Source organism: Arvicanthis niloticus, chromosome 18 (genome assembly GCF_011762505.2).
Source record: "Arvicanthis niloticus isolate mArvNil1 chromosome 18, mArvNil1.pat.X, whole genome shotgun sequence".
Lineage (NCBI taxonomy): Eukaryota > Metazoa > Chordata > Mammalia > Rodentia > Muridae > Arvicanthis > Arvicanthis niloticus.
The window spans coordinates 1514025-1526155 of record NC_047675.1 but is presented as its reverse complement, the minus strand read 5'-3'; the positions used below and the strand labels follow the sequence as shown (position 1 = coordinate 1526155).

Genomic DNA, 12131 nt, shown 5'->3' with positions numbered 1-12131 from the left:
CAGAGATGGTATGTTTTCACTACCAAAGTACTGGAATAAGAGATGTGTATATTATAACAATTAGATTATATGGTACTGGGAATGGATCCAGGGCTTCTTGCATTCCAGGAAAGCCAGTTACCAACTGAGCTACAAACAGTAGGCTACTATTGGACCCTCACTTTTAAAAATAAAGATCTTATTTTATTTTTACTTATGTGTATACAGTTTCTGTATGCCCAAGTTGAGTACAATTGCTCAAAAATGTCAGAAACAGTCATTGGATCCTCTGGAGCTGGAGTTATAGGCATTTATGGACCCTTGGACTTGGATACTGGTAATTAAACTCTACTTCTGCAAGAGCAGCAAGCACCCTTAGCTGTTAGGCACCTCTACCCACCCTTAATTCTTTGGACTCTTCTTTGTAGAAGTTCTTAGCTCTTCTCTGAAGCTCTAGATGTGATTGACTATGCCATACTTTAGAAGCAGGAGTGGATGGTGTCAGAGTTTGGTTGTTTTATCTGTTCCTTGCCATTCAGGTCTCTATCTCTCTGTTATCTAATTTGGATGCTATTGCCCACTGCCTCCCCCCCAAATCTCTCTAATCATTTTTGAGCACTGAATATAGTCACCAATGATGATATTTTGAAGTTTCTGTCAAACTGGTTAAAGCATATGTTCTCATGTCCTGAGTATAATAAATGGAAGGGAAGTTTTAAAACCATGTTCAAGAATCCTGCTATGTAGGCAGCTGTATTTTTTTATTTTTAGATCAAGAGTCATAGTTATTATTGTGAGAGCTTCAGAGCTCAATTTTGTGAGATAGTAAAGGAGTTAGGATTGTGTCCAACTGTTACACTTGTACAGAACAGGACCCAATAAACTGGGCACAGGGAAAAGTTGCTTCCTCACCTCTAGTCAGTGTTGCCTTGAAACTATACTAAAATGGATTGGTATTAATAGGTAAATAAAGCAGAGAGTGACCAAAATGAGTGGAGTATGAATTGGCTGTGGTTTTACTAGTTATTTCTCAGGATTCGGGCTAAATATGTAGTTGTGGTTTCTGGAACACCTTATCTTTCCCAGCCAATGGCTGTTTGCTAAAATGCCTTATGGTCACATGGATACCATGACTCTGACTTATCTGCCAAGGAGATAAATTGATGACAGACAGAGGGTCATTGTCTTTTGCCTTGTTTGGTGGCAACTTGAATGTTTCTCACACAACTCTTCTGTCTGTTCTCAAGTTACTTGACTACCAAAGAGAATTAGTTCTTTAGAAGCAGGTGGATTTATCTGTTTTGTTACCAACTGCTTCCAGTTTTCTGAACTTGGGATATTTGTCCAAAAAGCTACAAAGTTTGAATTAGAAAGGGAAAAAACAAAAACAAACAAACAAAAAGCCCCCCCAAAAAACCCTGTGATTGTTGATCATGAGCACATACTTCAAGCCAAAGCCCTAGTAAGGGGTTGAGCAGATTGGTGCTAAGAATATCTTTGTTTGTCCTGTAAGCAAAGTTTCTTGAAAATAATTCCATGGAAGAGAGAACAGAGCTCACTGTGCTCATCATGGAGCATGGAATACAGGCCTGCTTCCTTGGCATAGCAGTGGCAGATTCGTTTTCACAACTTGCAAACTCTTCTCTGCCTTTGCCAGGAGATCCCTGAGGCCTTTGTTGGAACTCAAGCTTGCTTTTTTTGCCAAAGGTATCTTCCAGAAAATTACTCTTGGAAATGTTTTGGTGAAACATTCCCTGTTTACCCACAACAACCAAGTATTCCTTGCCCCCTGGTATTGTTGCCATTCGCCTTCCCACTGCAAATGGGTTCTATGCTTCTGGAAGTTTCTGGGAGTACAGACCGTGATGTAGCTGAAGGAGTGTTTGTGACTTGCCCTGGAACACACACTTCTGATAGTGCAAAAGCTGGTGAAATGGTACCATACTCAGCTCTCTCACAAGTGTGTTTGGGGATCCAACATCTTTTTCTAAGTGAAACTTTGAAGATCATTCTGAACTTTCTAAACTTTTCTGAAATGACTTTGGTTTCAACATTTTTTTCTGTTTTACATTTGGAGGTGATAATGAAGGAGGATGTGAGATTTCTGTATTTCTAAGAGGGCATTCTGGGTTTTTTTTGTTTGTTTGTTTTTGTTTTTGTCCTGTTTTGTTTTTTTGTTTAATGACTGTAACTCAGAGCCCTGTGATCATCCCAGAGGGAAAGAGATCAGCTCGGCAACTGGATCTGCTTTGTAGAAAACATTAATCCAGATTAGAAAAAGATTAGGGTAACCGCCACCTCATAAACTTTGAGGAGTTAGGATACCATTGTCTTAACTACTTTTTTGTTGTTTTGATTAAACAACATGGCCAAAACAACTTGTATAATAAAGAGTTTATTTAGGCTTACAGTTCCAATGTCTGGAGCCCTTGAGGGTATAGGTAGCAGGTACAAGAAGCTGGGGCTCACATCTTAAATATCAAGCAGAGAATGAGAACTAAGAATGGCATGGCTTTGAAAACTCAAAGACTCTCCTTAAGGACATGGTTCTTCCAGGAAGGCCACACTACTCAAGAGCATCATCTCCAGGTAACAGTTACACAAATATCTGAGCCTCTGGAGGACATTCTTACCAATCACCACAACTAGGAAATAAGGGCATGTGACAGGAGCTGAGGCAAGGGAATAGGACCCAGGTGAGATCTCCACTGCACTGAAGGGGGCAGTGCCTTCTTTGCATCTGAGCCAGAGGGGCTGGCATGGTGTATGGGACAGTGTTTCTCCACCTCGGTTACATGTGAGATTCTAGAGCAGGGTTGCTTTCTGTGCTGAGAACTAGAGGCATCCCACCTCCAAGCCCTTATGCTCATTCATCTGGGTGAGGCCTGTGCACACACCACTAATGTATTGTGCATACTGGAAGGGGAGGTACAGTGATACACTGTGATATATGTATGTGTAGAATATGTATATATGTGTGTGTGTTTAAGGAGGATGTTAGCTATCCTGCTTTATAATTCTCTATCTTATTCCCTTCAGACAGAGCTTCTCTTTATAAAACCTGAACTCACCATTTTTCAGCTAGGCTGAATAGCCAGCAAGCCTCAGTGTTCGACCTGCCTTTGTTTGTTCCCCCATCCCCGCCCTCAGTGCTGGAATTACAGGCATGTCTGGCCATAAGTTGCTTTTATGTGGGTATTGAGGAGCCTTACACTTGCCCAGCAATCATTTTTGACCTTGAGATGATGGACTTTTGTATATCTCAAACTGCCATGTGATGAAAATGGTGTTGAAAAACATTAATTCACAACATATGTGTGGGAAGCTATGTAAATAAGGGGATTGTAGAGGCAGGGGTTTAACCAAGGAGATCAATAAAATACTTCAGGACAAAGTCCCCTAGACCTTGGACACAAAAGATCTCCAAATCTGGTTCCTCCTTACATTTTGTAAGTAAGATTCTTCTTGGACATAACCATATCTATTTGATATCTTGCCTCATAATGGTTAGGATGTAGTGTTTTTGTTGTCCACAGAACTATATGCAGAATAATAGCTTTTTTGTGTGTGTGTCAGGCTCTTACTGCAGGATTTTAGTACCTGTATTCAAGGTCTGACTAGAAGGGCCAGAGGTACATCCAAATCTGGCTCAGTCTAGAAATGAGTCCTGCAAGTGAGTAACTGATCCCATACCATATGGCATGCCAGCCTTCCACAGAGATTGCAGGATAATCAACATGTATAAATTGATTGAGATTATCTCTTAGGACATTGTGGACAGCAGGTCCCTAATCCCTGTCATCACACTCCACAGAGATTGTATTTCAATTTTTATTCTTTGTTCTGAATCTTAGATGTTTTGCTTCTCAATTTAGAGCATTTATCCCGAGTGGATTCAGACATTCAAATCTAATGATGTATTTTTGCTTGTTCAGAACTTCTGGAGAGGGCAGAAAGAGGTTGTCAACTGAGGTTTTGAATAATATCTTGTTTGACATTTTTAACTCAAAGTGGGCTGAATTATATCAACACATGTACACACTGTCATAGAAGGAAGGGTGCACTGTGTATATAAATAGATAGTAGATCGAAACAACAGAGTCTAGGGGGAAGAGCAACAACCAACACAAGTATAGGGCTAGGGTTAGGGGTGAGGCCTCCATGTTTATGGATACACTTACACCCTTACATGACACTTACACCCTTACATGAAAGTGCTTGCAAACACACACACACACACACACACACACACACACGAGAGAGAGAGAGAGAGAGAGAGAGAGAGAGAGAGAGAGACAGAGAGACAGAGATTTTGAGTGTACATGATAGATTAGAGTGATAGCAAGGGGAATAACTGGGCCTTCATAATAGATAGCTTAAGAAAACATGGTATTGTTTCTTGTCACAGTTGTTTACTTAGACCATGGGATCTAATCCTCTGAGGATTAGTTATAGAATATAATCCATAAAACATGCCCAAAGTGGAGACTATGACCACAAGGGAATGCTGTTCTTCACTGTTGTTATCTCCCCACCCCTCAAAGGTTGGGTAAAGCTCAATGAGCATAATTAGGAATTAGCACACCAGGGACAAAGAAAAGAATCTAAATAAAGAGAGCAGTCTGTCAGCATAGCAAACCAATGTGACCTCACATCTAGTTGTTCAGTGATGATACTGGACAACCAGGTTACCACAGCAGTCCTCTTTGTAGGAAGCTAGAGCTGAAAGGGGTTTGCATTTCCCTCCCCCCTCTTCCTTCCTTCCTTCCTCCTCTTCTTCTTCCCCTTCTTCACTACTCTTCCTCCTCCTCCTCCTCTTCCTCCTTCTCATCTTCCTAATCCTCATCCTCTTCCTCCTCCTCTTCCCCCTCCTTTTCCTCCTCCTCCTCTTCCTCCTCCTCTTCCTCCTTCTCCTCTTCCTCCTCCTCCTCTTCCTCCTCCTCCTCCTCCTCCTCTTCCTCCTCTTCTTCTTCCTCCTCCTCCTCCTCCTCTTCCTCCTCCTCCTTTTTCTTCTTCTCCCCCCCTTTCTGTTTTAACATGTTCTCATTATGTATCTCTGGCTGTCCTAGAACTATAGACCAAGGTATTTTCAAATTCTCAGAGGTCTGTCTATCTGTGCTGGCATTAGAGGTTTGTGCCCCCACACCTAGCTTCTTTCCTTTTCAAAGAAAAAAGTAGTTGAAAAGCAGGAGTTTGTAAGAAAGTAGTTGAAAGGCAAGGTTTGTACAAGGTGATGTGGCCTCAAAACAGATTAGATAAACACTCATTGTCCACTTGGCACATCTTGCATTCCAGCCTCTGGGCACAATATTATTAAAATGACCCTTTTAGGTGTCATTTCTTCTCACAAAGTATTGATTTTTTTTTGTCCTATGTACTTACAGATAACAAATTGAGTTTAGTTAGAACCAAATGGGGCCCATTAATGGATTTAACAGGAATGCCATTTCCCATAGGCACATGATTAAAGCTTGTAATTTTTATAAACAGGTTTGTGGGGCTGTGAGAAAAGGAGAAGGAAATGGGAATGGGCCCTGGTGACAGACCTGATTCCTGTGTTTTCCTGTGCTTGCACTTTGACATAGCAAAGGCCATGGGCAAGAAGTTGGGAGATGCCCTGTGACAAAATTACATCAGAGGAAGCTAAGGCATGAAGTCACCTGCTTGCACACTACAGTCCTATGCTCAGAATACTTGCCAGTTTATCATCACCTTACATTCTATCTGCAGTTCCTCTTATCATCTTTGGCATGGGCATCATAGGAACTCCTATGTATGAAGTGCCTCCTAGCTCTTTTTGGTTGGTCGTCATATTCAAGCCTTTAACCTTATTGCTATGTTTCCATTCTTGTCCCTGTTTTACAGAATGGATTCCAAACTCAAAGTATTAAAGCAAACAGCTATCCCCTGTTAGTTACGACATGCCGTGGGAATCTGCCTTCTTTTGCTAACTAGATGTTCATCTTCATTTACCCTATTATAGGCTCCATGTTCATATTTTAGCTACTTGCCTGGGTTTGTTTGATTGTTTTGTTTTGTTTTGGTTTGGTTTTTTAATTGTTGTTGTATCCCATAGTCCCAAACCCTCTGTGTATCTGAGGATGACCCTGAATTTTTCATCCTCCTAAGTGCTGGAGTTATGGAGTCACTGAGGCTAGGTGCATCAAAGGAGGCTAAGGCCACACACTTTTCAGACAGGCCCTTTCTCCACTCAGCTATAGCCCTAGTCCTGTGCTATTTAACTCACTCAGTGAAAGGAACTGTGGAGGCTGACTTCAAAAGCTGGGAAGGAAGCTTTTAATTAATCAGCCCAGTTACAGTGTGCTTCTGATTCACCTGTGATTTCATAGCCTTTGGAGAGTTTGCCTTAATCTTTTATTTGTAGTTCAGGGTAGTGGAGTTCAGTGAGCCCTGTTTGTAACATTGCTAAATCAGTAGTGTATGCAGTTAATCCTAAAATGATTTGGGATAAATAAAATAGTAGATATCTGTAACGGACATCAAATGCCCTGGGCTGAGGCAGTGCAGGTGAACATGGCATGTGATTCATGGCCAGCTTTGATTATCAAGCCTTCCTGGGACTGCTTGGAATCTTAAACTGGTCTAGGGTCTAACCGGGGGGGGGGGGGGGGGGGGGGGGGGGCTTGGGTTATAGAAAAACAGAAGTTCATTTTAGCAGACTAAGGAGATGGTCAGTCATGAGAGTTATCAGTTGAAAGCCCTTAGATAGCTGCTGTCTGCCTGGAACCTGGGGTGTCAGCAGAGTGGGAACAAGAAAAGGAGAGACAGCTTTGGGTATGTCTTGTGAACTCCTAATAATCAGCATTCATTGGGCACTGCGTTTATACAGTGAGATATGCTAATTGCCTTTGGGTACTGGTATTTTTCAGATTCTAAAAATTAAAAAAAGAAATGGTCAGCCTTGAAACATATAAGTAACATTATACAGGCAGAGGTGGCAGAGGTGGGTTTGCAAGGTGGTTTAAGAGTTCGCATAAGAAGAATATAACTGTATTCTCCTCTTTTGCTTTTGAATTCTATATTCTCAAGCTTCCTTTCTCAAAGGAACCAACCTCCTATTCCTCCTTATCCATACGTATTTTGTGATTTCTTGTTAAAAAATATTCACTTGCAAATGTGTCATGGAGAGGAGTGCATTGCATTTAATGAGAAACAGTATTAGGAGTGTCTTTCTCTACACAGTATCTTGATTTTTATCACCACCATAAGCCATTCTATTCTCACATTTTCCCCATTGCAGTGTGGGTGCGATGGCTTCTCATTCACAGCCCATCTGCTTTCCTGCTAAGCTCTGGGGTTGTGGTAAGAGCCTGAGAAGGTAATGCTGGGATTCCTAGAGGTAACCAAGGTAACACTTCCTGGTCTCTTCTCCTCTAGATGGGAAACCTGTGTCTCTCTCTCCCCTGGAGTCCCAAGCCCACAGTCCCCGGTATACTGCCTCCAGCCAACGGGAGCGGGAGAACCTGGAGGTGCGTGTTCGAGAAGTTGAGGAGGAAAACCGTGCTCTGCGCAGGCAGCTCAGCCTGGCCCAGGGTCAGAGCCCTGCTCACCACCGTGGGAACCACTCCAGGACCTACTCCATGGAGGAGGGAACAGGGGACAGTGAGAACCTACGGGCTGGCATTGTGGCAGGAAACAGCTCTGAGTGTGGGCAGCAGCCTGCTGTGGAAAAGTGTGAGGTAAGGAATTGGGAGAAGTGACTATTCATAACCCAGGTCACTGCTTAGCCCTTTTACTTCCCCTATACTTCCTGGAAGCACAACAAGAGCTCTCAAAATAGCTGGGTTTCTTAATTTAGTGGAAAACCAGATCTGTCATAAACTTTGCTGAATGGCCACAAGGACTTTTCACCTCCCTTTACTCAGTTTCTCCGTCTGATAAACAGAGATAAGAAGGCCTTTTGCACAGCAGCAGAATGGATGGAATCTATCACTGCATTTTCTGTGCTTCCTTAGTCAAGTCTCAGGTTCTCATACCTTGTCTTCATCCCAGGAACCCAGTTCCTTAAGCTGTAATGTGAATGACACTCCCAAAGGCATAGTTAATTCCATCTCGCAGTTCCTTTGGCTTCTGTTCTCTTTTCTGTATATGTATGATCTCTGCAATTCAGAACTGCCTACCAAAATCCACCCTTTGAGCTTTCATATCTTAGTACCATTTTCTCTCTAAAGTGTATTTTCTGTGTTTGTGATTTTTTGCAATCTTCTGGTACTGATCCATCTTCCTGTACATATGCGCACGCACACACACACACACACACACACACACACACACACACACACAGCATGCTCATTTTTTACTGTGTCTATGATTTTCTTACTGTGTACATTTTCTTATTGTGTAGATGAAATTAGACAAGTGAATTCTAGCAGCAAGGGTGAAAAAGAACCCAGCCTTAGTAGTTTCTGCTTTGAGCACTTGAACACCTTGCCTAGCCTCTAGAAACTCATGGGTGCCTTAGCTCCAAGGACACTTAACATACTTTTAGTTATGATAATTTATGTTCTTCTTAGATAAGTACAGATAATACTTTCTCTACTTATGCTACCTCTAAGAATAAATAAAATTATGCTTTTCCACCCTGAAGTCACAGCTCACTTTAAGCCATTGCTTCTGCCCCATGAATGGATTTATTAGTGATGATGACAGGGCAGTCTGTATGACACATGGAGTGAGGGCTTACTAAGTGATGTAGAAGATAGACTTGTATAGAAATGTAGTATCAAGAGAAGAGACATTGAAAAGGAAATGACAAGGAGATAATCCTAAGATTTCTTGTCTAACACAAGCCTGATTTGAGCATGCCCTATTGGGGAAGGTGTCTAGAAACTGGCTCTTCTGTTTTGTTTCTGTTGTTGGAATTTAAAAAAAAAAATAGTTTGAAAAATACAATTGTAAGAGATAATATTTCTCTGGCTCACAATCTCAGGTCATAATCCATAACTGGAACAATGAAGGTGGCAACCACTTGGTGCAGTTAGACACATTCACAGTTAAGAACACAGAGAGCATGTGTGCCTTCTCTGTTCAACTGGCTTTCTCCTTTTCACCCAGTCCATGAAGTCATGCCACCCAATTCAGGATGGGTCTTCCCATCTCAATTACAAAAGCCCCTCAGGTATTCACACAGGCCAATTTTCCAGACACTTTTTCATCAAGATTCCTCAATGTCTTTTAGGTCATTTTGACAGAACTTAGCTTCAAGACTTCATTAGCTACCTACTTGCAAGAGAGCCAGAAAACAATAGAATCTGATCAAAGAAAAGGAAATAACACTTTGTACTTGTGCTACTGTTTTTACTAATGAATGTTTTCTCTCTACCCTACGTATCATTAACAAACTTGGTTGGGCATGAAGATCACTATATACCAAAGTGCTGATCCATGTCACATCCCTAATCCAATGTATGGGGAGTCTGTTGTGGCAGTAAGACTCATGAATGTGGTTATTTTAAAAAATCTAACCAGATGATTGTGAGATATGATGAACTTTTTGATAATCGTTCCTGAAGGCACAATATCACTGTTTTGTATGGATTTAGACATTCAACATATTGATGCTTACATTCCAGTGTTTTGAATTGAACTTGAAATTTAACTTTTATTGATTTTCTTTTCTTTTTCTGTATCTATAGGTCACATTAATTTTTAGACCCTTAAAATGTTGTTGGTAGAACTATTCTGCATGCACTATGGTCCTGCTCTGACCTTCCATACCTGTATGTAAAGGCTATTGTCTCTCCAAGTGACTTGCCTCCCTCCACATGGAGCTGCAATGCATTTCCTTTGGTGTCACTTGGCAATGTACATTTTTGCGGGGAAATAAAAGCCAGAGGCAAAGGAGAAATGTGTCTTTCAGGACAAAAGCCTCCCTTCATCCTGGCACTTTTCCATGATGAATACTGAAACTTGTCTTGACATCTCATCACAAGATAGGGCCATGTTGCCACATATATTTCTATAATCTTTGGTCACACTAAAACTTCCTCTAAGTCTGACAAGTTTTCTGAAAGTTACCATAATGACTTCTATGCTGTCAGCAGAGCTCACTGGTGAAAGAACTACCAGCCTTTCATCCTCTCCTAATTATGTGGCCTTCAACCAGCTGCCCATTTTATTCCTGCATATTTTTGTTGCTCAAGCAATACCATTTTAGTAGAGGCTGGAATCTTTGCACCTCAAAGTTAAATGATCTATTTTCATCTTTACTCTTCCATGTATGCAAACACATGTATGTATTTCTTGCCTTTCCCATGTTGACATTTCTGAGAATTTAATATGTGTAACATTATTTATTTATTATTTTGCTATGACTGCAGGCAAGAATCTCAAATATGAGTCCTTCCAATGCTTCTCATTGAACCCATAAGCCTGGGCAACTTATTTTTCCTCTTGAATGTAAAGGAGAGTAACAACATTTCTTTCCTATGGCCATGAGGATGAAATGAGTTTGTGGGTATGAAGTGAGAGTCCCTATACTTGCTATGGATGTTGTTTCCTGTGGCTGTGTAGTCAACCAACTGACATTTAATGCCGTAAAGCAATAGCAGTCATGTGGGAAATTTGGTCATGGTGTGCACTCCCATGCATGCATGTGTGGAGATCAGAGGAAGATCATGGGTGACTTTCTCTTTTACTCTTTACCTCACTTTTTGAGACAAGGTCTTTTCGTGGAACCTAAAGTCTTCCATGTGATCTAGGATAGTAGGTTAGCAAGTTCTGGCACCTGTATCTTCACCTTCCCCCAGTGCTGGGGATAAAGGTATGTGTGGCTATGCCTACACATGGTGTTTGCATTTGAATTTCAGTCCTCTTAACCACTGAGCCATCCACTCAGCCCAACAGCAGTCATTTTATTTGCAGTCACAGTATTTGGAGTTCAGAAAGAAATTTGCTGAATATTTTTGTTTTGGGTACCCTGGGAAAATGATATTTGTTTGTGACTGAATCAGTAATTCAGCCTCAGTAATTCAGGCTCAGGGCCACCTTTCTTGGCATCTGTCCACATGGGCTGCATTGGGCTTCTCCACAACAAGGCTAATTTCAGCACTAAACTGCTTACATGGCAGCTAATGGTTATAGGTCTTAATGTCCCAGTATGTAAGGCACATAGGACCAGTCACTTCTACTGATGACAGAGTATGTCAGTTGAAATAGTCACAGAGGTCCACCTACTCACAAGGGAGAAGTGAGTGGAGTGTCAATTTAAAACAGACATGGTAGATATTAATAATATGGAAAAAATCGATGGATGGTACCCTCAGAAGAAAAACCACATCTTAAGGATGCATCTCTATTATTCTGGTACTTACTTTGAGCTTCCTTTCTCAGGTATTCACATGATTTCAACAAGACTTATCATTTTCAGTCTCATAAGGAATAGCCAATGCCATGCTAAAAAAAAAGCACCTATTCTCATGCAGTATATTTTTCTCCTTTTAAAAACCAATAACCTATTGTGAGTTATGGCCACATGGTTATTTTAAAGTGATGTGACTAGAAAGGTTGAGCCTGGGTATAAACCTGGGTTGTTGGCTTCCAGAACCTTGGCCATGAACCACTGTGCATAATTATATGACTCAGGACTTCCAAGTTCCATACTCTTAGCACCGGACACCCAGTCCATATTGTATATCTGACAGGCATCTCAGCTCCAAAGGCTGAAGAGTAATCCACCATGATATGATATATAGTCACATTTAATTGTGGGCATTCTTGCAGCCTCAGGAAACCAGCAAATCTTTGGTGGGTGGAAGCAATGATGTTTTTAAAGATGAGGTGGTTGTTTTCCTCTGCGGCCAGAATGTGACTGCATTTGTTAACTCCAGAGTGTTTGACATTTTGCTGGAGGCATTATGTTTGTTAAACTTGACACCTTTTCTGGGCCCTTAGCTAATCCCACAGTATTTTCATCTTCAAAAAAAAAATTTAAACAATATGTTTAAGGACTTTGTATGATAAAGGCTTGACAGCTGTGTAACTGTTTCTTAGATTGCTGCTGTCAGAAGATACCATGATGACATTTAGACTTGTAATTTATTAGCTCCATATGTTTTCTTTGGGGCTTAAGAATGTAAATCCAGTAAAATATTCTCCCTAAATGTCAGACCCTGGAATCAGGGAATGCTATG

General features: G+C 41.1%; 1 protein-coding gene across 6 annotated transcripts in view; it reads left to right on the top strand.

The window, feature by feature from the left end:
- The window catches only part of Large1 (LARGE xylosyl- and glucuronyltransferase 1), a 425417-nt gene that overhangs the window by 192402 nt on the left and 220884 nt on the right, over positions 1 to 12131 (top strand). For all 6 annotated transcript variants that reach the window (XM_034522395.2, XM_034522396.2, XM_076915421.1 and 3 more), the window contains one exon: positions 7378 to 7679. In XM_034522395.2, coding sequence (XP_034378286.1) covers positions 7378 to 7679 — 302 coding nt within the window. The remainder of the gene's footprint in view (positions 1 to 7377; positions 7680 to 12131) is intronic.